Source organism: Pristiophorus japonicus, chromosome 23 (genome assembly GCF_044704955.1).
Source record: "Pristiophorus japonicus isolate sPriJap1 chromosome 23, sPriJap1.hap1, whole genome shotgun sequence".
Lineage (NCBI taxonomy): Eukaryota > Metazoa > Chordata > Chondrichthyes > Pristiophoridae > Pristiophorus > Pristiophorus japonicus.
In genome coordinates, this window is record NC_091999.1 from 7,576,103 (window position 1) to 7,602,779 (window position 26,677).

The 26,677-nt window shown below is 55.8% G+C and overlaps 1 protein-coding gene across 2 annotated transcripts in view; it reads left to right on the forward strand.

The window, feature by feature from the left end:
• Window positions 1–26,677, forward strand: part of LOC139235294 (streptococcal hemagglutinin-like) — a 73,715-nt gene that overhangs the window by 28,609 nt on the left and 18,429 nt on the right. For both annotated transcript variants that reach the window (XM_070866436.1, XM_070866437.1), the window contains exons 2-11: window positions 2,271–2,341; window positions 3,893–3,968; window positions 7,476–7,605; window positions 9,338–9,459; window positions 14,015–14,187; window positions 16,388–16,582; window positions 19,714–19,908; window positions 21,189–21,383; window positions 22,659–22,853; window positions 26,010–26,204. In XM_070866436.1, coding sequence (XP_070722537.1) covers window positions 2,280–2,341; window positions 3,893–3,968; window positions 7,476–7,605; window positions 9,338–9,459; window positions 14,015–14,187; window positions 16,388–16,582; window positions 19,714–19,908; window positions 21,189–21,383; window positions 22,659–22,853; window positions 26,010–26,204 — 1,538 coding nt within the window. In that variant the 5' untranslated portion in view covers window positions 2,271–2,279. The remainder of the gene's footprint in view (window positions 1–2,270; window positions 2,342–3,892; window positions 3,969–7,475; window positions 7,606–9,337; window positions 9,460–14,014; window positions 14,188–16,387; window positions 16,583–19,713; window positions 19,909–21,188; window positions 21,384–22,658; window positions 22,854–26,009; window positions 26,205–26,677) is intronic.

A 26,677-nucleotide genomic window follows, 5' to 3' on the forward strand; every position in this document is an offset into this window, starting at 1 on the left:
GTAATACATGAGAGATCTCTGCCCCAACTCCATATGGAGAGGCATCACATGCTAGCTTGATCTCCTTAGATATGTCATAGTGAGCTAACATGGTGCTCTCTCCCAATTCTCTTTTACACTCCTTGAATGCTGTATTGCATTCTTCTGACCACATCCAATGGAACTGTTTTTTCAATAGTTCATTCAGTGGATGTAACGCTGTAGCCAAATGTGGTAGGAACTTCGCATAATTGTTCAAAAGACCCAAAAATGATCGAAGTTCAGTGATATTCTTGGGAGTGGGTGCATTTCTGATTGCATCTAGTTTTTGCTTGGTTCAATATAATCTTTGTCTACTCTGTACTCTAAATACTCCACTGAGTTTTGAAATAACTCACACTTACGAGCAGTCACTCGTACTCTGTGTATTTCTAGCCGTTTGAGGACTTCATTCAATATGTGCACAGTGACCCTGTGCCCAGTGACCCTGTGCCCAGTGACCCTGTGCCCAGTGACCCTGTGCCCAAGGACCCAGCACCCAATGACCCTGTGCCCAGTGACCCTGTGCCCAATGACCCTGTACCCAATGAGTGACCCTGTGCCCAATGATCGTGTACCCAATGACCCTGTACCCAATGACCGTGTACCCAATAACCCTGTACCCAATAACCCTGTACCCAATGACCCTGTACCCAGTGACCCTGTACCCAATGACCCTTTGCCCAGTGACCCTGTACCCAGTGACCCTGTACCCAATGACCCTTTGCCCAATGACCCTGTACCCAATGACCCTGTACCCAATGACCCTGTACCCAGTGACCCTTTGCCCAATGACCCTTTGCCCAATGACCCTTTGCCCAATGACCCTGTACCCAATGACCCTGTACCCAATGACCCTGTGTCCAATGACCCTTTGCCCAATGACCCTGTACCCAATAACCCTGTACCCAATGACCCTGTGCCCAACGACCCTGTGCCCAACGACCCTGTACCCAACGACCCTGTACCCAACGACCCTGTACCCAACGACCCTGTACCCAATGACCCTGTACCCAATGACCCTGTGCCCAATGACCCTGTGCCCAATGACCCTGTGCCCAATGACCCTGTACCCAATGACCCTGTACCCAATGACCCTGTACCCAATGACCCTGTACCCAATGACCCTGTGCCCAATGACCCTGTGCCCAATGACCCTGTACCCAATGACCCTCTGCCCAATGACCCTGTACCCAATGACCCTGTACCCAATGACCCTGTGCCCAATGACCCTGTACCCAATGAGTGACCCTGTTCCCAATGACCCTGTTCCCAATGACCCTGTTCCCAATGACCCTGTGCCCAATGACCCTGTGCCCAATGACCCTGTGCCCAATGACCCTGTACCCAATGACCCTGTACCCAGTGAACCTGTGCCCAATGATCCTGTACCAAATGACCCTGTGCACAGTGACCCTGCACCCAATAACCCAGTACCCAATGACCCTCTGCCCAATGACACTGTACCCAATGACCCTGTGTCCAATGACCCTGTACCCAATAACCCTGTACCCAATGACCCTGTACCCAATGACCCTGTACCCAATGACCCTGTACCCAATGACCCTGGACCCAATGCCCCTGTGCCCAGTGACCCTGTACCCAATGACCCTGTACCCAATGACCCTGTACCCAATAACCCTGTGTCCAATGACCCTGCACCCAATGACCCTGCACCCAATGACCCTGCACCCAATGACCCTGTACCCAATGACCCTGTGTCCAATGACCCTGCACCCAATGACCCTGCGCCCAATGACCCTGCGCCCAATGACCCTGCGCCCAATGACCCTGCGCCCAATGACCCTGCGCCCAATGACCCTGCACCCAATGACCCTGTACCCAGTGAACCTGTGCCCAATGACCCTATTCCCAATGACCCTGTACCAAATGACCCTTTGCCCAATGACCCTGTACCCAATGACCCTGTGCACAGTGACCCTGCACCCAATAACCCAGTACCCAATGACCCTGTACCCAATGACCCTGTGTCCAATGACCCTGTACCCAATGACCCTGTACCCAATAACCCTGTGTCCAATGACCCTGTACCCAATAACCCTGTGTCCTCTGACCCTGCACCCAATGACCCTGCACCCAATGACCCTGCACCCAATGACCCTGCACCCAATGACCCTGCACCCAATGACCCTGCACCCAATGACCCTGTACCCAATGCCCCTGTGCCCAGTGACCCTGTACCCAATGAATGACGCTATACCCAGTAAATTACAATAACACTGTTTTTTTACAGGGTAACCATGTTTCTCGCTGTGCTCCTTGTGACTGCCTCACTGGTTTTTGGCGGAAGTTGCAGACGTTGGTAGGACATGTTTTTATTCCTTAGTCTGGTCCTTGCAGCTGTTGGATACCACACCAGTATCCCCCTCCCGCAGCCGGGTGCTGGGTCAGCGATCGGTGTGTATTCCTAGCCCAACCTTCCAATCTCTCTTCTGGATCCAGCATCAATACCGAGTATTGTTCTTTGTAAAGATTGTGGCCCCCCCCCCCGGGTTTCGGGAGTTGATCCTTGTCTGATCCAACATATCCTGGCCCAAACCTGCTCTCCTGCAATCTCTCACACTCGCTGTGGAGCAGAGCTGGGGGCTGGAGATGCCAATGTTCAGTTGCTGCTGGTTCGTTCGCCGGGCGTAGGGGGGTAGTCAGGGGGTAGAAAGGGGCGTAGACATGGCCGGCTCTCAACTTCAGGAGAGAGGGACAGGCCTGATTTACGCCCATTCTAAATGAAGGGAAACGTTTCTTCCCCCAGAGTGTACCAGCACATCAACCAGTGATGTCCCAGTGCCTCTCCCCCAGTGCCTCTCCCCCAGTGCCTCTCCCCCAGTGCCCCTCCCCAGTGCTGCTCCTCCCCCAGTGCTGCCTTCCCCGAGTGTCCCTCCCCCAGTGCTGCCCCTCTCCCATTGCCCCTCCCACACCGCCCCTCCCACAGTGCTGCCCCTCTTCCAGTGCCCCTCTCCCAGTGCCCCTTCCCCAGTGCTGCCCCTCTCCCAGTGCCCCTCTCCCAGTGCCCCTCCCCCAGTGCTGCCCCTCTCCCAGTGCCCCTCTCCCAGTGCCATTACCCTAGTACCCCTCCCGCAGTGATGCCCCTCTGCCAGTGCCCCTCTGCCAGTGCCCCTCTGCCAGTGCCCCTCTGCCAGTGCCCCTCTCCCAGTGCCCCTCTCCCAATGCCACTCCCCCAGTGCCCCTCCCCCAGTGTCCCTCTCCCAGTGCCCAACTCCCAGTGCCCTTCCCCCAGTGGCCCTCCCCCACTGTCCGTCCCCCAGTGCTTCCCCTCCCCAGTCCCCCTCTCCCAGTGCCTCTCCTCCAGTGCCCCTCCCCCAGTGCTGCCCCTTCCCAGTGCCCCTCTCCCAGTGTCACTCCCCCAGTGCTGCCCCTCTCCCAGTGCCTCTCTCCCAGTGCCATTACCCCAGTACCCCTCCCGCAGTGATGCCCCTCTGCCAGTGCCCCTCCCCCAGTGCCCCTCTCCCAATGCCACTCCCCCAGTGCCCCTCTCCCAGTGTCCCTCTCCCAGTGCCCCTCCCCTACTGTCCCTCCCCCAGTGCTGCCCCTCACCGATTGACCCTCCCCAGTGCCCCTCCCCCAGTGCTGCCCCTCCCCCAGTGACCCTCCCCAGTGCTGTCACTATTAGAAGGGGCCCTGGTATATCGATGATCACTGTGTATCAGAGAGTTACAATATGTGTGTTTAGTCTGAGAGAGAAGATTATATCTCATTGTGGTATATCACAGACTGCAATGTATCAGAGAGTTACAATGAGGATTTGAATGTGACATTTACAGGACGTGAAAAATGTACAAATATAGATTTCTGAACATATTGAGTTGTTAATTTATTCCATGCTATTTTTACACAGGAAAGATGAAGACCCCTTCTTTGTAGCCCGAAAGTGCTTGAAGTTTGATGTTCTGTGTAACGCTACTGATTATCAGGTAATGGAACTTTGAGACATCTTATGTCCCTGATTTTAAGTTTGTGTTTCCGTCTCCATACTCATTCCTTGCGGCGATCTGCGCAGATCACCGAGTAAACCACAACTACATCCCAATGGCTGGGTGATCTTTCTGCTCGACACTACACCAGTGCAGTATTACAGAGTAAGAAACAGAAGAATTGTGCCCCTCAAGCCTGCTCCGCCACTTAATAGGATCATGGCTGATCCGATCATGGACTCAGCTCCACGGCCCTGCCTGCCCCCTTATTCCCTTATCGGTTAAGAAATGGTCCATCTCCGTCTTAGATTTATTCAATGTCCCAGCTTCCACAGCTCTCTGAGGCAGCGAATTCAACAGATTTACAACCCTCTGAGAGAAGAAATTCCTTCTCATCTCAGTTTTAAATGGGCAGCCCCTTATTCTAACATCATGCCCCCTAGTTCTAGTCTCCCCTCTCAGTGGAAACACAGAAAATAGGAGCAGGAGTAGGCCATTCGGCCCTTCGAGCCTGCACCACCATTCAATATGATCATGGCTGATCCTCTATCTCAACACCATATTCCCGCTTTTTCCCCATACCCCTTGATGCCTTTTGTTTCTAGAAAACTGTCTATCTCCCTCGTAAATATATTCAGTGACTTGGCCTCCACAGCCTTCTGTGATAGAGAATTCCACAGGTTCACCACCCTCGGAGTGAAAACGTTTCTCCTCATCTCGCTCCTAAATTTCCTACCCCGTATCCTGAGAGAAGAAAATGGGCGACCCCTTATTCTGAGACTATAAGAACTTAAAATATAAGAAATAGGAGCAGGAGTCGGCCATTCGGCCCCTCGAGCCTGCACCACCATTTAATAAGATCATGACTGATCCGATCATGGACTCAGCTCCACTTCCCCGCCCGTTCCTCATTACCCCTTATTCCCCTATTGGTTAAGAAACTGTCTATCTCTGTCTTAAAGTTATTCAATGTCCCAGCCGCCACAGCTTTCTGAGGCAGCGAATTCCACAGATTTACAACACTCCGAGAGAAAAAATTTCTCCTCATCTCAGTTTTAAATGGGCGGCCCCTTATTTTAAGACCATGCCCCCTAGTTCTAGTCTCCCCCATCAGTGGGAACATCCTCTCTGCATCCACCTTGTCGAGCCCCCTCATAATCTTATACGTTTCGATAAGATCACCTCTCATTCTTCTGAATTCCAGTCAGTTGAGGCCCAACTTACTCAACCTTTCCTCATAAGTCAACCCCCTCATCCCCGGAATCAACCGAGTGAACCTTCTCTGAACTACCTCCAAAGCAAGTATATCCTTTCGTAAATATGGAAACCAAAACTGCACGCAGTACTCCAGGTGTGACCTCACCAATACCCTGTATAACTGGAGCAAGACTTCCCTGCTTTTATACTCCATCCCCTTTGCAATAAAGGCCAAGATTCCATTGGCCTTCCTGATCACTTGCTGTACCTGCATACTAACCTTTTGTGTTTCATGCACAAGTAACCCCCAGGTCCCGCTGTACTGCGGCACATTGCAATCTTTCTCCATTTGAATAATAACTTGCTCTTTGATTTTTTTTCTGCCAAAGTGCATGACCTCCATCTGCCAAATTTTTGCCCACTCACTATGTCCTTTTGCAGGTTTTCTGTGTTCTCCTCACACATTGCTTTTCCTCCCATCCTTGTATCATCGGTAAACTTGGCTACATTACATTCAGTTTCTTCTTCCAAGTCGTTAATATAGATTGTAAATAGTTGGGGTCCCAGCACTGATCCCTGTTCTTGATCCCCGAGTTCTAGATTCCCCCATGAGGTGAATCATCCTCTCTGCACCTACCCTGTTGAGCTCCCTCAGAATCTTATACATTTCCATACGATTCCCTCTCATTCTTCTAAACCCCAATGAGTATCGTCCCAATTTGGAGATTTGGTGGTTAGGAGGCTTGGCGGTGTGGCCACCCTTAAAGGGGAGGTGGCACTGTCAACTGCCCAGGTCGAGCCGACAATTATGCCCCCCCCCGGGTTCGGCCGGGTGTCCTCCCAGAGGATTTGTAGGATCTTGCGGAGACATCGTTGGTAGTATCTCTCCAGCGACTTGAGGTGCCTACTGTACATGGTCCATGATGCTGAGCCATCCAAGAGAGCGGGCATTACTACAGCCCTGTAGGCCATGAGCTTGGTGGCAGATTTGAGGGTCTGGTCTTCAAACACTCTTTTCCTCAGGCGGCTGAAGGCTGCACTGGCGCACTGGAGGCGGTGTTGGATCTCATCGTCAATGCCTGCTCTTGTTGACATAGAAACATAGAAACATAGAAAATAGGTGCAGGAGTAGGCCATTCGGCCCTTCGAGCCTGCACCGCCATTCAATGAGTTCATGGCTGAACATTCAACTTCAGTACCCCATTCCTGCTTTCTCGCCATACCCCTTGATCCCCCTAGTAGTAAGGACCTCATCTAACTCCTTTTTGAATATATTTAGTGAATTGGCCTCAACAACTTTCTGTGGTAGAGAATTCCACAGGTTCACCACTCTCTGGGTGAAGAAGTTCCTCCGCATCTCGGTCCTAAATGGCTTACCCCTTATCCTTAGACTGTGACCTCTGGTTCTGGACTTCCCCAACATTGGGAACATACTTCCTGCATCTAACCTGTCTAACCCCGTCAGAATTTTAAATGTTTCTATGAGGTCCCCTCTCATTCTTCTGAACTCCAGTGAATACAAGCCCAGTTGATCCAGGGCCGTTCCGTGGATCTTGATGACTGGGGGGCAGTGCTATGTGGCGAGGACAGGCTGGTGGAGGACCTTTGTCTTACGGATGTTTAGCGTGAGGCCCATGCTTTCGTACGCCTCAGTAAATACGTTGACTATGTCCTGGATTTCAGCCTCTGTATGTGTGCAGAAGCAGGCGTCGTCCGCGTACCGTAGCTCGACGACAGAGGTTGGGGTGGTCTTGGACCTGGCCTGGAGACAGCGACGGTTGAACGGGTTCCCACTGGTTCTGTTTAGTTCCACTCCAGCGAGGAGCTTGAATTTCTTCCCTCAGAGGGTCATGAATCTGTGGAATACTCTGCCCCAGAGAGCTGTGGAGGCTGGGCCGCTGAATTTATTTAAGGCGGAGATAGACAGATTTTTGAGCGATAAGGGAGAGAAGGGTTGGGGAGTGGGTAGGGCAGTGGAGCTGAGGCCAAGATCAGATCAGCCATGGTCTTATTGAATGGCCGGGCAGGCTCGAGGGGCCGAATGGCCGACTTCTGCTCCTATTTCTTATGCAATAATCCAAATGTAGTTTAAGCGGCGCTATGTGTAACTGTAGTGCTAGATCCGTGTTTTTATACTCTGAACTATTCCTGTCCTTGCTCTTGATACCGGCAGGAGAGCTGTTACTGAACTGCCCTTGTATCCTCGACTACACCTGCTCAGACAGGTTCCCCCACCATTTTAATCTCACGTGTTGCTAATTTGTCTTCCTCCTACCCCTACCGCACACCCCACACCCATTCTCTGAACAGGTCCGTCAATACAATGAATCGGTCTGGCTTGGAACCCGAATCACACAAGACCAGCCTGCAACTGGCTCAAGTGCATGGCAGTCGGCCAAACAGCTTCTCATTCAGTACACCCAGGGGGCGAACGCAGAAGGTAGGTGAGAGGGGTGCGGAGATAGCTCCCATCCCAATCCTGCAGGCTTCTGAGTGCTGTTGTAGCAGCACCTCACGGCACACCAGAGCAGCCCCCTTCATTACTTTTGTTAACATCCTTTGCAAGAATCTGGTTGCCATATTATAATGAGAACATAAGAACATAGGAGCAGGAGCCGGCCATGCGGCCCCTTGAGCCTGCTCCGCCATTTAATACCATCATGGCTGATCCGATCATGGACTCAGCTCCACTTCCCCGCCCGCTCCCCATAACCCTTCACTCCCTTATTGCTCAAAAATCTGTCTATCTCCACCTTAAATATATTCAATGACCCAGCCTCCACAGCTCTCTGGGGCAGAGAATTCCACAGATTTACAACCCTCTGAGAGAAGAAATTCCTCCTCATGTCAGTTTTAAATGGGCGGCCCCTTATTCTAAGACCATGCCCCCTAGTTCTAGTCTCCCCCATCAGTGGAAACATCCTCCCTGCATCCACCTTGTCGAGCCCCCTCGTAATCTTATACGTTTCGATAAGATCATCTCTCATTCTTCTGAATTCCAATGAGTAGAGGCCCAACCTCCTCAACCTTTCCTCATAAGTCAACCCCCTCATCCCCGGAATCAACCGAGTGAACCTTCTCTAAACTGCCTCCAAAGCAAGTATATCCTTTCGTAAATACGGAAACCAAAACTGCACGCAGTACTCCAGGTGTGGCCTCACCAATACCCTTTTCACACCAGAGGACACAAGCCATCAGGTCCAGGGGACTTGTCTGCCTTTAGTCTCATTAACTTGCTGAGTACTTTTCCTCTCAGCAGGGTTTTCTTCACAGGAGGGTTATATCACACCATGTGACACCACAGACTGATGGTGTTAAAGCACTCCCACATCATCGTCATCATAGGCAGTCCCTCGGAATCGAGGAAGACTTGCTTCCACTCTAAAAATGAGTTCTTAGGTGACTGAACAGTCGAATACGGGAATTACAGTCTCTGTCACAGGTGGGACAGACAGTGGTTGAGGGAAGGGGAGGGTGGGACTGGTTTGCCGCACGCGCCTTACGCTGCCTGTGCTTGGTTTCTGCACGCTCTCGGCGACGAGACTCGAGGTGCTCAGCGCCCTCCCGGATGCTCTTCCTCCACTTAGGGCGGACTGGTCTTTGGGCCAGGGACTCCCAGCTGTCGGTGGGGGATGTTGCACTTTATCAGGGTGGGATTTGAGGGTGGTCCCTTGTAACGTTTCCTCTGCCCACCTGGGGCTCGCTTGCCGTGAAGGGATTCCGAGTAGAGCGCTTGCTTTGGGAGTCTCGTGTCTGGGGGGCCATGCGGACAATGTGGCCCTGCCCAGCGGAGCTGGTCGAGTGTGGTCAGTGCTGGGGATGTTGGCCTGGTCGAGGACGCTAACGTTGGTGCGTCTGTCCTCCCGGGGGATTTGCAGGATCTTGCGGAGACATCGTTGGTGGTATTTCTCCAGCGACTCGAGGTGTCTACTGTACATGGTCCATGTCTCTGAGCCATACAGGAGGGCGGGTATCACTACAGCCCTGTAGACCGTGAGCTTGGTGGCAGGTTTGAGGGCCTGGCCTTCGAACACTCTTTTCCTCAGGCGGCCGAAGGCTGCATTAGGGATTGCTTTGCATTTCGGATTCCCACGTGCTACATTCATTGACATGACACAATAACGACACACCGAACCTTCCTGTTAATCCACCTCTGTTTTCCTTTCCCTCAGGTTCTGTGTTTGACTCGACTGGACAATTTCTCAGCTCAAACACTGCGGATGAGATGGTTAACTTATACCTGCTGCTTCCGGCCGAAGTCCAGGCGAACCCCCCAACACCCAACGACAACAGGGTAAGACTAACCCCCATTCCTATCACGTGACGTTCGCCTGTATCTGTCGCCCAAACTATTGAGGCTACGGTCTAGGAAGCAATAATCTAATAACCATTGGTGCTGGGGATGTTGGCCTGGTCGAGGACGCTAACGTTGGTGCGTCTGTCCTCCCGGGGGATTTGCAGGATCTTGCGGAGACAGCGTCGGTGGTATTTCTCCAGCGACTTGAGGTGTCTACTCTACATGGTCCACGTCTCTGAGCCATACAGGAGGGCGGGTATCACTACAGCCCTGTAGACCGTGAGCTGGGTGGTGGATTTGAGGGCCTGGTCTTCAAACACTCTTTTCCTCAGGCGGCCGAAGGCTGCACTGGTGCACTGGAGGCGGTGTTGGACCTCGTCGCCAATGTCTGCTCTTGTTGATTGGAGGCTCCCAAGGTATGGGAAGCGATCCATGTTGCCCAATGCCGCGCCGTGGATCTTGATGACTGGGGGGCAGTGCTGGGCAGTGGGGACTGGCTGGTGGAGGACCTTTGTCTTGCTGGTGCAAGGCCCGTGCTTTCGTACGCCTCAGTAAATACGTCGACTATGTCCTGGAGTTCAGCCTCTGTATCTGTCCCACCTGTGACAGAGACTGTGGCTCTCAAATTGGACAGTCCAGCCACCTAAGAACTCATGTTAAAAGTGGAAGCAAGTCTTCCTCGATTCCGAGGGACTGCCTGTGAAGATGATGGCTCATAGTGAGATCACTTACTTCAGTCCTGTCCAGCACTGTGTGAGTTATCATCTCTGAATTTTATACTCAGTAGATATTGGAGCCTGGTAAATACTCAGTCTGCCAGTGTACCTCAACACCGACTCTGAACACGTGTAGCATTTGTGGAGCATCTCACAGGGTGGAGCAAGCCCCTTCATCGTCACAGGCGGTCCCTACAACGAGGGTGACTTGCTTCCACACCAAAAAGGATGTGTTCACAGATGTTTCAATGGAGGACCCGATGTTCCAGTTCTGAGCTCCAGGGGTGGAAGATGCCTGTGGGTGGATTGTTTTAACGTGAGGTGACCGTTGCACACCAGCCACCACACGGGCTTGACAGAGCGAGGTCTTGGTCCAGTGGCAAGGGTTAGCCAGGGCGACTGGAGACCAGCTCTGCTGCAATGACCCAGTGCGCACACATATCGCACAGTGTGGGCTGGTCCCGTGCTGCCCCCTGGGCCCTCGCCTCTTCTGGGCCCCGTACCCTCAACTCCGCCGCGATCTCTCGCCGCTCCTCCGCCACAAACTCTCGCCGCTCACCCGCCCCGACTTTTCCTGCTCCTCCGCTGTGCCTGGGCCCTGCCGATGTTACATCTTGGGACGACAAGCGCTGGAAGCTGTCAGGGCGTGCTCCAGCTCTATTTATAGTCCCGACCTGCGGTGCTGTCTTCTCGCAGGTCGCCGCGGCCCACAATGCACTGCAGAATAACATTGTCAACACTACAGCAGACCCCCCAACCAACCACGAGGTCAATGACCAGATAATCTGGATACAGTTGATGAGGATATTGAAGCACACGGACTCAGCCGACTATTCTTGCTGAAAGGGTGACCTCCCCACCCCCGCATCTCCGACAGTGCGGCGCTCCCTCAGTACTGCCCCTCCGACAGTGCGGCGCTCCCTCAGTACTGCCCCTCCGACAGTGCGGCGCTCCCTCAGTACTGCCCCTCCGACAGTGCGGCACTCCCTCAGTACTGCCCCTCCGACAGTGGGGTACTCCCTCAGTACTGCCCCTCCGACAGTGCGGCGCTCCCTCAGTACTGCCCCTCCGACAGTAAGGCACTACCTCAGTACTGCCCCTCCGACAGTGCGGCGCTCCCTCAGTACTGCCCCTCCGATAGTAAGGCACTACCTCAGTACTGCCCCTCCGACAGTGTGGCGCTCCCTCAGTACTGCCCCTCCGACAGTAAGGCACTCCCTCAGTACTGCCCCTCCGACAGTAAGGCACTCCCTCAGTACTGCCCCTCCGACAGTGCGTCGCTCCCTCAGTACTGCCCCTCCGACAGTGCGGCACTACCTCAGTACTGCCCCTCCGACAGTAAGGCACTCCCTCAGTACTGCCCCTCCGACAGTACGGCGCTCCCTCATTATTGCCCCTCCGATAGTGCGGTGCTCCCTCAGTACCGCCCCTCCGACAGCGCAGTACGGCGCTCCCTCTCTACTGCCCCTCCGACAGCACAATATGGCGCTCCGTCATTACTGCCCCTCCGACAGTGCGGTGCTCCCTCAGTACCGCCCCTCCGACAGTGCGGCGCTCCCTCAGTACCGCCCCTCCGACAGTGCGGCGCTCCCTCAGTACCGCCCCTCCGACAGTGCGGCGCTCCCTCAGTACCGCCCCTCCGACAGTGCGGCGCTCCCTCAGTACCGCCCCTCCGACAGCGCAGTACGTCACTCCCTCAGTACCGCCCCTCCGACAGCGCAGTACGTCACTCCCTCAGTACCGCCCCTCTGACAGCGCAGTACGGCACCCCCTCCATACGGCACAGGGAGTGTCAGCCTCTGTTATCTGCCCGCGGACTGGGGTTGTGCTTGAGCCTTCTGACATCAGAGGCAAGAGCGTGGGTCACACAGGCTCCCAAACTGGGCCAAGGCCCACGCGTGGAAATGTTCCTGCTCACGGACCCCAAAGCGATCTTGGCTGAAGCTGTGTTGCTTGTGCGAGAGCAGGGCTATCAGTGTTGCTTCAGGGACCATTTCAGCGAACTGTGACCTGTGATCCCAGCACTGCACAGCCTGCTGTACATCACCCCTATGCTCGCTGACCCACAATGGCTCAAGGTTAAGCAACGCCTCAATTTCAAAATTCTCACCTTGTTTACAAATCTCTTCATGGTGCCTTGCCCCTCCCTATCTCTGTAACCTCCTCCAAACCTACAACCCCTGTGCCTATCCAATTAGTCCCACTCCTCCTGCTGTTAGCCCATCGTCCTACAAATCCTTTCATAAGAACGTAAGAAATAGGATCAGGAGTCGGCCATATGATCCCTCGAGCCTGCTCCACCAGTTAATACGATCATGACTGATCTGATCATGCAGTCAGCTCCACTTCCCTGCCTGTCCCCTTATCGGCTAAGAAACTGTCCATCTCTGTCTTAAATTTGTTCAATGTCCCAGCTTCCACAGCTCTCTGAGGCAGCGAATTCCACAGATTTACAGCCCTCTGAGAGAAGAAATTCCTCCTCATCTCAGTTTTAAATGGGCGGCCCCTTATTCTAAGACCATGCCCCCTAGTTCTAGTCTCCCCCATCAGTGGAAACATCCTCTCTGCATCCACCTTGTCAAGCCCCCTCATAATCTTATACGTTTCAATAAGATCACCTCTCATTCTTCTGAACTCCAATGAGTAGCGGCCCAACCTACTCAACCTTTCCTCATAAGTCAACCCCCTCATCTCCGGAATCATCCTAGTGAACCTTGGCTAAAGGGATCGGGGGTATGGAGAGAAGGCAGGAGTGGGGTACTGAAGTTGCATGATCAGCCATGATCATATTGAATGGTGGTGCAGGCTCGAAGAGCCGAATGGCCTGCTCCTGCACCTATTTTCTATGTTTCTCTGAACAGCCTCCAAAGCAAGTATATCCTTTCTTAAATATGGAAATCAAAACTGCACGCAGTACTCCAGGTGTGGCCTCACCAATACCCTGTATAACTGGAGCAAGACTTCCCTGCTTTTATACTCCATCCCCTTTGCAATAAAGGCCAAGATTCCATTGGCGCTCCTGATCACTTGCTGTACCTGCATACTATCCTTTTGTGTTTCATGCACAAGTAACCCCCAGGTCCCGCTGTACTGCAGCACTTTGCAATCTTTCTCCATTTAAATAATAACTTGCACTTTGTTTTTTTTCTGCCAAAGTACATGACCTCACACTTCGCAACATTAGACTCATCAGCCAAATTTTTGCCCACTCACTTAGTCTGTCTATGTCCTTTTGCAGATTTTTTGTGTCCTCCTCACACATTGCTGTTCCTCCCATCTTTGTATTGTCAGCAAACTTGGCTACGTTACACTCGGTCCCTTCTTCCAAGTCGTTAATATAGATTGTAAATAGTTGGGGCCCCAGCACTGATCCCTGCCGCACCCCAAGTCATTAATATAGATTGTAAATAGTTGGGGCCCCAGCACTGATCCCTGCCGCACCCCAAGTCATTAATATAGATTGTAAATAGGTGGGGTACCAGCACTGATCCCTGCGGCACCCCACTAGTTACTGGTTGCCAACCTGAGAATTAACCATTTATCCCGACTCTCTGTTCTCTGTTAGTTAGCCAATCCTCTATCCATGCTAATATATTAGCCCCAACACCCGTAAATTTTATCTTAAATCAACAGGGGTTCATTTGAGATTATGATTGAACAAGTTGCTTTGACTGACACGGTCGAATATAGATGATATTACCACACAGGTAAAACTGGCTAAGGGGGTTGCTGAAATATTGGCACACCCCTCCCAATGGGCTCAGCCCCACATCTCATTCTGTGATCACAATTATGTTTAACAGGGATATTCTTTCGTCTTATTACGTCTCCTGCAGGTGTTTATCGAGGTTTTCCCGGAGCTGACTGTGTATGTCAGGTCTTTCAGGGGCAGGCCAAGGAGGGTTAAGAACCAAGTGACAGCCTTGAATGACAGCCTGACACGGGACAGTGTCATGTACAATGACAGCACCTACTATGTCGCTTCATGCAAGCAGCACGGCAGATTCTGGTAGGTATTTAGCGGGAACGCTGAGTCAGGTACATTACGCGCTGGGTGTTTGGGTAAGGGGTTACGTGATTGAAAGGCTGCATTAGAGGGAGCGGTGTGCTGTGGGATAACACTGCACGAGGGCGACGGCTATGAAGCCAGGTCGCCGGTTGCAGTGCGGGCAGGTACAGCAGGAGGGGCGAAGGAGCGGCGAGAGTTTGTTGAGGGAAGTGACCGAGGCCCAGGAGAGGCGAGGGGCCCAGGGGGCAGCACGGGCCCAGCCCACACTGTGCGATATGTGGGCACACTGGGTCCGTGCAGCAGAGCTGGTCTCCAGTATCATCCTGGTTAACCCTTGCCCCTGGACCAAGACCCAGCTCTGTCAAGCCCCGTGTGGTGGCTGGTGTGCAACGGTCACCCCACGTTAAAACAATCCACCCACAGGCATCTTCCACCCTTCAACATGTAGTTCGGGATCCGGAATATTAGGTCCTTCATTGAAACATCTGTGAACTCACCCTTTTGGCGTGGAAGCAAGTCATCCTCACTTCGAGGGACCGCCTATGATGATGAAGGCGTTATGGGGATCGGGCGGGGAAGTGGAGCTGAGTCCATGATCGGATCAGCCATGATTGTTTTAAATGGTGGAGCAGGCTCAAGGGGCTGTATGGCCAACTCCTTTTCCTATTTCTTATGTTCTTATATCATCATCAACGGCAGTCCCTCGGAATCCAGGAAGACTTGCTTCCACTCTAAAAATGAGTCCTTAGATGACTGAACAGTCCAGTATGAGAACCACAGTCCCTGTCACAGGTGGGACAGACAGTGGTTGAGGGAAGGGGTGGGTGGGACTGGTTTGCCGCACGCTCCTTCCGCTGCCTGCGCTTGGTTTCTGCACGCTCTCGGCGACGAGACTCGAGATGCTCAGCGCCCTCCCGGATACACTTCCTCCACTTAGGGTGGTCTTTGGCCAGGGACTCCCAGGTGTCAGTGGGGATGCTGCACTTTATCAGGGAGGCTTTGAGGGTGTCCTTGCAACGTTTCCGCTGACCATCTTTGGCTCGTTTGCCGTGAAGGAGTTCGGAGTAGAGCGCTTGCTTTGGGATTCTCGTGTCGGGGCATGCGGACAATGTGGCCCTGCCCAGCGGAGCTGGTCGAGTGTGGTCAGTGCTTCGATGCTGGGGATGTTGGCCTGGTCGAGGACGCTAACGTTGGTGCGTCTGTCCTCCCAGGGACTTGCAGGATCTTGCGGAGATGGCGTTGGTGGTAATTCTCCAGCGTCTTGAGGTGTCTACTGTACATGGTCCATGGCTCTGAGCCATACAGGAGGGCGGGTATCACTGCAGCCCTGTAGACCATGAGCTGATCTAGGCAGACAGGACATGGTGAGACAGAGCAGAAAGCTCCCTCCGTCCGTGCCCCCAATGGCCCCCAGGGAGAGGGGGGGAATGGGACGGGGAGAGGAGAGGGGATTGGAAGGGGAGAGGGGAGGGGGAGAGGGGGAAGGTGAGGGGGAGAGGGGGGGGAGAACATAAGAACATAAGAATTAGGAACAGGAGTAGGCCATCTAGCCCCTCGAGCCTGCTCCGCCATTCAACAAGATCATGGCTGATCTGGCCGTGGACTCAGCTCCACTTACCCGCCCGCTCCCCATAACCCTTAATTCCCTTATTGGTTAAAAATCTATCTATCTGTGACTTGAATACATTCAATGAGCTAGCCTCAACTGCGTCCTTGGGCAGAGAATTCCACAGATTCACAACCCTCTGGGAGAAGAAATTCCTTCTCAACTCGGTTTTAAATTGGCTCCCCCGTATTTTGAGGCTGTGCCCCCTAGTTCTCGTCTCCCCATTTCTCCCCATTCAAATAATATTCCCTTTTACTGTTTTTTTTTTCCAGGAGAAGGGAGGGAATGGGAGGGGGAGAGGGAAGGGAATGGGAGGGGGAGAGGGAATGGGAGGGGGAGAGGGAAGGGAATGGGAGGGGGAGAGGGAAGGGAATGGGAGGGGTTGAGGGGATGTGAGGGGGCGAGGAGAGGGGATGAGAGGGGGGCGGTGAGGGGATGGGAGGGGGAGGGGGGAGAGGAGGGGGGGATGAGGGGAGGGGATGAGGTGGGAGATCGGTCCAGTGGAGGATGATGAGTGAACGTTGGGGAGATCTGTATCTGCCCCTCCCCAGGAGAGGCCCCTGATCCTTTCTCTTTCTGCACGATGTTGAACAGGACGGTCGTGCGCCGAGACGCAGGATTGAGGGATCGGGAGGGACGCTCTGCTGACAGCTCGGCGGTTAGCTCAGCCGAAAGCACGGCCGCAAGCGCGTCAGCTAGCTCGGCCGAAAGCACGGACGCAAGCGGGGCAGCGAGCAGTCTCGAGAACTCACTGGAGATGGCTCCTCTGGGAGAACAGAGGGAGAAACGGTAAGTGAAATAAGGGTCTGTGAGGGGGGAGAAGGGAGGGGGCGAGGGGAGGGGATGGGAGGGGGCAGGGGGAGAGGGGAGGGGGAGAGGGGAGGGGATGGTTGTGGGGAGAGGGGAGGGGATGCGAAGGTGAGGGGGGAGAGGGGAGGGGAGGGGGAGAGGGGAGGGGATGGGATGGGAGGGGGGGAGGGGAGGGTTTCGGAGTGGGGGCGGGGAGAGGATGCGAAGATGAGGGGGGAGGGGAGAGGGGAGGTGAGGGGAGAGGGGAGAGGATGGGAGGGGGAGAGAGGAGGGGGAGACTGGGGCAGAGGGGACGGGATGGTAGTGGGGAGAGGGGTGGGGAAGCGAAGGTGAGGGGGGAGAGGGGAGGGGAAGGTGAGGGGGGAGAGGGGAGGGGAGCGAGAGGGGGAGAGGATGGGAGGGGGAGAGAGGAGGGGGCGGGGAGTGGATGGGAGGGGGAGAGGGGAGGGGGGTGGATGGGACAGGGAGAGGAGAGTGGATTGGAACGGGAGTGGGGAGGGGGAGAGGGGGAAGGAGAGTGGGAGACATGGGGAGAACATAAAAACATAAGAATTAGGAACAGGAGTAGGCCATCTAGCCCCTCGAGCCTTCTCCGCTGTTCAACAAGATCATGGCTGATCTGGCCGTGGACTCAGCTCCACTTACCCGCCTGCTCCCCGTAACCCTCAATTCCCTTATTGGTTAAAAATCTATCTATCTGTGATTTGAATACATTCAATGAGCTAGCCTCAACTGCTTCCTTGGGCAGAGAGTTCTACAGATTCACAACCCTCTGGGAGAAGAAATTCCTTCTCGACTCGGTTTTAAATTGGCTCCCCCGTATTTTGAGGCTGTGCCCCCTAGTTCTAGACTCCCCGACCAGTGGAAACAACCTCTCTGCCTCTATCTTTTCTATCCCTTTCATTATTTTAAATGTTTCTACCAGATCACCCCTCATCCTTCTGAACTCCAATGGGGTTACGTGATTGAAAGGCTGCATTAGAGGGAGCGGTGTGCTGTGGGATAACACTGCACGAGGGCGACGGCTGTGAAGCCAGGTCGCTGGTTGCAGTGCGGGCAGGTACAGCAGGAGGGGCGAAGGAGCGGCGAGAGTTTGTTGAGGGAAGTGACCGGGGCCCAGGAGAGGCGAGGGCCCAGGGGCAGCACGGGCCCAGCCCACACTGTGCGATATGTGGGCGCACTGGGTCCGTGCACCAGAGCTGGTCTCCAGTCGTCCTGGTTAACCCTTGCCCCTGGACCAAGACCTCGCTCTGTCAAGCCCCGTGTGGTGGCTGGTGTGCAACGGTGACCCCACGTTAAAACAATCCACCCACAGGCATCTTCCACCCTTCAACATGTAGTTCGGGTTCCGGAATATTAGGTCCTTCATTGAAACATCTGTGAACTCATCCTTTTGGCGTGGAAACAAGTCATCCTCACTTCGAGGGACCGCCTATGATGATGAAGGCGTTATGGGGATCGGGCGGGGAAGTGGAGCTGAGTCCATGATCGGATCAGCCATGATTGTTTTAAATGGTGGAGCTGGCTCAAGGGGCTGTATGGCCAACTCCTTTTCCTATTTCTTATGTTCTTATATCATCATCATCGGCAGTCCCTCGGAATCCAGGAACACTTGCTTCCACTCTAAAAATGAGTCCTTAGATGACTGAACAGTCCAGTATGAGAACCACAGTCCCTGTCACAGGTGGGACAGACACTGGTTGAGGGAAGGGGAGGGTGGGACTGGTTTGCCGCACGCTCCTTCCGCTGCCTGCGCTTGCTTTCTGCACGCTCTCGGCGACGAGACTCGAGGTGCTCAGCGCCCTCCCGGATACACTTCCTCCACTTAGGGTGGTCTTTGGCCAGGGACTCCCAGGTGTCAGTGGGGATGCTGCACTTTATCAGGGAGGCTTTGAGGGTGTCCCTTGTAACGTTTCCGCTGACCATCTTTGGCTCGTTTGCCGTGAAGGAGTTTGGAGTAGAGCGCTTGCTTTGGGATTCTCGTGTCGGGGCATGCGGACAATGTGGCCCTGCCCAGCGGAGCTGGTCGAGTGTGGTCAGTGCTTCAATGCTGGGGATGTTGGCCTGGTCGAGGACGCTAACGTTGATGCGTCTGTCCTCCCAGGGACTTGCAGGATCTTGCGGAGATGGCGTTGGTGGTAATTCTCTAGCGTCTTGACGTGTCTACTGTACATGGTACATGGCTCTGAGCCATACAGGAGGGCGGGTATCACTGCAGCCCTGTAGACCATGAGCTGATCTGGGCAGACAGGACATGACGAGACAGAGCAGGAAGCTCCGTCCGTCCGTGCCCCCAATGGCCCCCAGGGAGAGGGGTGGAATGGGACGGGGAGAGGAGAGGGGATTGGAAGGGGAGAGGGGAGGGGGAGAGGGGGAAGGGGAGGGGGAGAGGGGGGGGAGAACATAAGAACATAAGAATTAGGAACAGGAGTAGGCCATCTAGCCCCTCGAGCCTGCTCCGCCATTCAACAAGATCATGGCTGATGTGGCCGTGGACTCAGCTCCACTTACCCGCCCGCTCCCCATAACCCTTAATTCCCTTATTGGTTAAAAATCTATCTATCTGTGATTTGAACACATTCAATGAGCTAGCCTCAACTGCTTCCTTGGGCAGAGAATTCCACAGATTCACAACCCTCTGGGAGAAGAAATTCCTTCTCAACTCGGTTTTAAATTGGCTCCCCCGTATTTTGAGGCTGTGCCCCCTAGTTCTCGTCTCCCCATTTCTCCCCATTCAAATAATATTCCCTTTTACTGTTTTTTTTTCCAGGAGAAGGGAGGGAATGGGAGGGGGAGAGGGAAGAGTATGGGAGGGGGAGCGGGAATGGGAGGGGGAGAGGGAAGGGAATGGGAGGGGGAGAGGGAATGGGAGGGGGAGAGGGAAGGGAATGGGAGGGGTTGAGGGGATGTGAGGGGGCGAGGAGAGGGGATGAGAGGGGGGCGGTGAGGGGATGGGAGGGGGAGGGGGGAGAGGAGGGGGGGATGAGGGGAGGGGATGAGGTGGGAGGTCGGTCCAGTGGAGGATGATGAGTGAACGTTGGGGAGATCTGTATCTGCCCCTCCCCAGGAGAGGCCCCTGATCCTTTCTCTTTCTGCACGATGTGGAACAGGACGGCCGGGCGCCGAGACGCAGGATTGAGGGATCGGGAGGGACGCTCTGCTGACAGCTCGGCGGTTAGCTCGGCCGAAAGCACGGCCGCAAGCGCGTCAGCTAGCTCGGCCGAAAGCACGGACGCAAGCGGGGCAGCGAGCAGTCTCGAGAACTCACTGGAGATGGCTCCTCTGGGAGAACAGAGGGAGAAACGGTAAGTGAAATAAGGGTCTGTGAGGGGGGAGAAGGGAGGGGGCGAGGGGAGGGGATGGGAGGGGGCAGGGGGAGAGGGGAGGGGGAGACTGGGGGAGAGGGGAGGGGATGGTCGTGGGGAGAGGGGAGGGGATGCGAAGGTGAGGGGGGAGAGGGGAGGGGAGGGGAGAGGGAGAGGGGAGGGGATGGGATGGGATGGGATGGTGGGAGGGGAGGGTTTCGGAGTGGAGGCGGGGAGAGGATGCAAAGATGAGGGGGGAGAGGGGAGGTGAGGGGAGAGGATGAGAGGGGGAGAGAGGAGGGGGAGACTGGCGGAGAGGGGACGGGATGGTAGTGGGGAGAGGGGTGGGGAAGCGAAGGTGAGGGGGGAGAGGGGAGGGGAAGGTGAGGGGGGAGAGGGGAGGGAAGCGAGAGGGGGAGAGGATGGGAGGGGGAGAGAGGAGGGGGCGGGGAGTGGATGGGAGGGGGAGAGGGGAGGGGGGTGGATGGGACAGGGAGAGGAGAGTGGATTGGAACGGGAGTGGGGAGGGGGAGAGAGGGAAGGAGAGTGGGAGACGTGGGGAGAACATAAAAACATAAGAATTAGGAACAGGAGTAGGCCATCTAGCCCCTCGAGCCTGCTCCGCTATTCAACAAGATCATGGCTGATCTGGCCGTGGACTCAGCTCCACTTACCCGCCCGCTCCCCGTAACCCTCAATTCCCTTATTGGTTAAAAATCTATCTATCTGTGATTTGAATACATTCAATGAGCTAGCCTCAACTGCTTCCTTGGGCAGAGAATTCCACAGATTCACAACCCTCTGGGAGAAGAAATTCCTTCTCAACTCGGTTTTAAATTGGCTCCCCCGTATTTTGAGGCTGTGCCCCCTAGTTCTCGTCTCCCCATTTCTCCCCATTCAAATAATATTCCCTTTTACTGTTTTTTTTTTCCAGGAGAAGGGAGGGAATGGGAGGGGGAGAGGGAAGGGAATGGGAGGGGGAGCGGGAATGGGAGGGGGAGACGGAAGGGAATGGGAGGGGGAGGGGGAGAGGGAATGGGAGGGGGAGAGGGAAGGGAATGGGAGGGGTTGAGGGGATGTGAGGGGGCGAGGAGAGGGGATGAGAGGGGGGCGGTGAGGGGATGGGAGGGGGAGGGGGGAGAGGAGGGGGGGATGAGGGGAGGGGATGAGGTGGGAGGTCGGTCCAGTGGAGGATGATGAGTGAACGTTGGGGAGATCTGTATCTGCCCCTCCCCAGGAGAGGCCCCTGATCCTTTCTCTTTCTGCACGATGTGGAACAGGACGGCCGGGCGCCGAGACGCAGGATTGAGGGATCGGGAGGGACGCTCTGCTGACAGCTCGGCGGTTAGCTCGGCCGAAAGCACGGCCGCAAGCGCGTCAGCTAGCTCGGCCGAAAGCACGGACGCAAGCGGGGCAGCGAGCAGTCTCGAGAACTCACTGGAGATGGCTCCTCTGGGAGAACAGAGGGAGAAACGGTAAGTGAAATAAGGGTCTGTGAGGGGGGAGAAGGGAGGAGGGGAGGGGATGGGAGGGGGCAGGGGGAGAGGGGAGGGGGAGACTGGGGGAGAGGGGAGGGGATGGTCGTGGGGAGAGGGGAGGGGATGCGAAGGTGAGGGGGGAGAGGGGAGGGGAGGGGAGAGGGAGAGGGGAGGGGATGGGATGGGATGGGATGGTGGGAGGGGAGGGTTTCGGAGTGGAGGCGGGGAGAGGATGCAAAGATGAGGGGGGAGAGGGGAGGTGAGGGGAGAGGATGAGAGGGGGAGAGAGGAGGGGGAGACTGGCGGAGAGGGGACGGGATGGTAGTGGGGAGAGGGGTGGGGAAGCGAAGGTGAGGGGGGAGAGGGGAGGGGAAGGTGAGGGGGGAGAGGGGAGGGAAGCGAGAGGGGGAGAGGATGGGAGGGGGAGAGAGGAGGGGGCGGGGAGTGGATGGGAGGGGGAGAGGGGAGGGGGGTGGATGGGACAGGGAGAGGAGAGTGGATTGGAACGGGAGTGGGGAGGGGGAGAGAGGGAAGGAGAGTGGGAGACGTGGGGAGAACATAAAAACATAAGAATTAGGAACAGGAGTAGGCCATCTAGCCCCTCGAGCCTGCTCCGCTATTCAACAAGATCATGGCTGATCTGGCCGTGGACTCAGCTCCACTTACCCGCCCGCTCCCCGTAACCCTCAATTCCCTTATTGGTTAAAAATCTATCTATCTGTGATTTGAATACATTCAATGAGCTAGCCTCAACTGCTTCCTTGGGCAGAGAATTCCACAGATTCACAACCCTCTGGGAGAAGAAATTCCTTCTCAACTCGGTTTTAAATTGGCTCCCCCGTATTTTGAGGCTGTGCCCCCTAGTTCTCGTCTCCCCATTTCTCCCCATTCAAATAATATTCCCTTTTACTGTTTTTTTTTTCCAGGAGAAGGGAGGGAATGGGAGGGGGAGAGGGAAGGGAATGGGAGGGGGAGCGGGAATGGGAGGGGGAGACGGAAGGGAATGGGAGGGGGAGGGGGAGAGGGAATGGGAGGGGGAGAGGGAAGGGAATGGGAGGGGTTGAGGGGATGTGAGGGGGCGAGGAGAGGGGATGAGAGGGGGGCGGTGAGGGGATGGGAGGGGGAGGGGGGAGAGGAGGGGGGGATGAGGGGAGGGGATGAGGTGGGAGGTCGGTCCAGTGGAGGATGATGAGTGAACGTTGGGGAGATCTGTATCTGCCCCTCCCCAGGAGAGGCCCCTGATCCTTTCTCTTTCTGCACGATGTGGAACAGGACGGCCGGGCGCCGAGACGCAGGATTGAGGGATCGGGAGGGACGCTCTGCTGACAGCTCGGCGGTTAGCTCGGCCGAAAGCACGGCCGCAAGCGCGTCAGCTAGCTCGGCCGAAAGCACGGACGCAAGCGGGGCAGCGAGCAGTCTCGAGAACTCACTGGAGATGGCTCCTCTGGGAGAACAGAGGGAGAAACGGTAAGTGAAATAAGGGTCTGTGAGGGGGGAGAAGGGAGGAGGGGAGGGGATGGGAGGGGGCAGGGGGAGAGGGGAGGGGGAGACTGGGGGAGAGGGGTGGGGATGGTCGTGGGGAGAGGGGAGGGGACGCGAAGGTGAGGGGGGAGAGGGGAGGGGAGAGGGAGAGGGGAGGGGATGGGATGGGATGGGATGGTGGGAGGGGAGGGTTTCGGAGTGGAGGCGGGGAGAGGATGCAAAGATGAGGGGGGAGAGGGGAGGTGAGGGGAGAGGATGAGAGGGGGAGAGAGGAGGGGGAGACTGGCGGAGAGGGGACGGGATGGTAGTGGGGAGAGGGGTGGGGAAGCGAAGGTGAGGGGGGAGAGGGGAGGGGAAGGTGAGGGGGGAGAGGGGAGGGAAGCGAGAGGGGGAGAGGATGGGAGGGGGAGAGAGGAGGGGGCGGGGAGTGGATGGGAGGGGGAGAGGGGAGGGGGCGGGGAGTGGATGGGAGGGGGAGAGGGGAGGGGGGTGGATGGGACAGGGAGAGGAGAGTGGATTGGAACGGGAGTGGGGAGGGGGAGAGGGGGAAGGAGAGTGGGAGACATGGGGAGAACATAAAAACATAAGAATTAGGAACAGGAGTAGGCCATCTAGCCCCTCGAGCCTTCTCCGCTGTTCAACAAGATCATGGCTGATCTGGCCGTGGACTCAGCTCCACTTACCCGCCTGCTCCCCGTAACCCTCAATTCCCTTATTGGTTAAAAATCTATCTATCTGTGATTTGAATACATTCAATGAGCTAGCCTCAACTGCTTCCTTGGGCAGAGAGTTCTACAGATTCACAACCCTCTGGGAGAAGAAATTCCTTCTCGACTCGGTTTTAAATTGGCTCCCCCGTATTTTGAGGCTGTGCCCCCTAGTTCTAGACTCCCCGACCAGTGGAAACAACCTCTCTGCCTCTATCTTGTCTATCCCTTTCATTATTTTAAATGTTTCTACCAGATCACCCCTCATCCTTCTGAACTCCAATGGGGTTACGTGATTGAAAGGCTGCATTAGAGGGAGCGGTGTGCTGTGGGATAACACTGCACGAGGGCGACGGCTGTGAAGCCAGGTCGCTGGTTGCAGTGCGGGCAGGTACAGCAGGAGGGGCGAAGGAGCGGCGAGAGTTTGTTGAGGGAAGTGACCGGGGCCCAGGAGAGGCGAGGGCCCAGGGGCAGCACGGGCCCAGCCCACACTGTGCGATATGTGGGCGCACTGGGTCCGTGCAGCAGAGCTGGTCTCCAGTCGTCCTGGTTAACCCTTGCCCCTGGACCAAGACCCAGCTCTGTCAAGCCCCGTGTGGTGGCTGGTGTGCAACGGTCACCCCACGTTAAAACAATCCACCCACAGGCATCTTCCACCCTTCAACATGTAGTTCGGGTTCCGGAATATTAGGTCCTTCATTGAAACATCTGTGAACTCATCCTTTTGGCGTGGAAACAAGTCATCCTCACTTCGAGGGACCGCCTATGATGATGAAGGCGTTATGGGGATCGGGCGGGGAAGTGGAGCTGAGTCCATGATCGGATCAGCCATGATTGTTTTAAATGGTGGAGCTGGCTCAAGGGGCTGTATGGCCAACTCCTTTTCCTATTTCTTATGTTCTTATATCATCATCATCGGCAGTCCCTCGGAATCCAGGAACACTTGCTTCCACTCTAAAAATGAGTCCTTAGATGACTGAACAGTCCAGTATGAGAACCACAGTCCCTGTCACAGGTGGGACAGACAGTGGTTGAGGGAAGGGGAGGGTGGGACTGGTTTGCCGCACGCTCCTTCCGCTGCCTGCGCTTGCTTTCTGCACGCTCTCGGCGACGAGACTCGAGGTGCTCAGCGCCCTCCCGGATACACTTCCTCCACTTAGGGTGGTCTTTGGCCAGGGACTCCCAGGTGTCAGTGGGGATGCTGCACTTTATCAGGGAGGCTTTGAGGGTGTCCCTTGTAACGTTTCCGCTGACCATCTTTGGCTCGTTTGCCGTGAAGGAGTTTGGAGTAGAGCGCTTGCTTTGGGATTCTCGTGTCGGGGCATGCGGACAATGTGGCCCTGCCCAGCGGAGCTGGTCGAGTGTGGTCAGTGCTTCAATGCTGGGGATGTTGGCCTGGTCGAGGACGCTAACGTTGATGCGTCTGTCCTCCCAGGGACTTGCAGGATCTTGCGGAGATGGCGTTGGTGGTAATTCTCTAGCGTCTTGACGTGTCTACTGTACATGGTACATGGCTCTGAGCCATACAGGAGGGCGGGTATCACTGCAGCCCTGTAGACCATGAGCTGATCTGGGCAGACAGGACATGACGAGACAGAGCAGGAAGCTCCGTCCGTCCGTGCCCCCAATGGCCCCCAGGGAGAGGGGTGGAATGGGACGGGGAGAGGAGAGGGGATTGGAAGGGGAGAGGGGAGGGGGAGAGGGGGAAGGGGAGGGGGAGAGTGGGGGAGAACATAAGAACATAAGAATTAGGAACAGGAGTAGGCCATCTAGCCCCTCGAGCCTGCTCCGCCATTCAACAAGATCATGGCTGATCTGGCCGTGGACTCAGCTCCACTTACCCGCCCGCTCCCCATAACCCTTAATTCCCTTATTGGTTAAAAATCTATCTATCTGTGATTTGAACACATTCAATGAGCTAGCCTCAACTGCTTCCTTGGGCAGAGAATTCCACAGATTCACAACCCTCTGGGAGAAGAAATTCCTTCTCAACTCGGTTTTAAATTGGCTCCCCCGTATTTTGAGGCTGTGCCCCCTAGTTCTCGTCTCCCCATTTCTCCCCATTCAAATAATATTCCCTTTTACTGTTTTTTTTTCCAGGAGAAGGGAGGGAATGGGAGGGGGAGAGGGAAGAGTATGGGAGGGGGAATGCGAGGGGGAGAGGGAAGGGAATGGGAGGGGGAGAGGGAATGGGAGGGGGAGAGGGAAGGGAATGGGAGGGGTTGAGGGGATGTGAGGGGGCGAGGAGAGGGGATGAGAGGGGGGCGGTGAGGGGATGGGAGGGGGAGGGGGGAGAGGAGGGGGGGATGAGGGGAGGGGATGAGGTGGGAGGTCGGTCCAGTGGAGGATGATGAGTGAACGTTGGGGAGATCTGTATCTGCCCCTCCCCAGGAGAGGCCCCTGATCCTTTCTCTTTCTGCACGATGTGGAACAGGACGGCCGGGCGCCGAGACGCAGGATTGAGGGATCGGGAGGGACGCTCTGCTGACAGCTCGGCGGTTAGCTCGGCCGAAAGCACGGCCGCAAGCGCGTCAGCTAGCTCGGCCGAAAGCACGGCCGCAAGCGCGGCAGCGAGCAGTCTCGAGAACTCACTGGAGATGGCTCCTCTGGGAGAACAGAGGGAGAAACGGTAAGTGAAATAAGGGTCTGTGAGGGGGGAGAAGGGAGGGGGCGAGGGGAGGGGATGGGAGGGGGCAGGGGGAGAGGGGAGGGGGAGACTGGGGGAGAGGGGAGGGGATGGTCGTGGGGAGAGGGGAGGGGATGCGAAGGTGAGGGGGGAGAGGGGAGGGGAGGGGAGAGGGAGAGGGGAGGGGATGGGATGGGATGGGATGGTGGGAGGGGAGGGTTTCGGAGTGGAGGCGGGGAGAGGATGCAAAGATGAGGGGGGAGAGGGGAGGTGAGGGGAGAGGATGAGAGGGGGAGAGAGGAGGGGGAGACTGGCGGAGAGGGGACGGGATGGTAGTGGGGAGAGGGGTGGGGAAGCGAAGGTGAGGGGGGAGAGGGGAGGGGAAGGTGAGGGGGGAGAGGGGAGGGAAGCGAGAGGGGAAGAGGATGGGAGGGGGAGAGAGGAGGGGGCGGGGAGTGGATGGGAGGGGGAGAGGG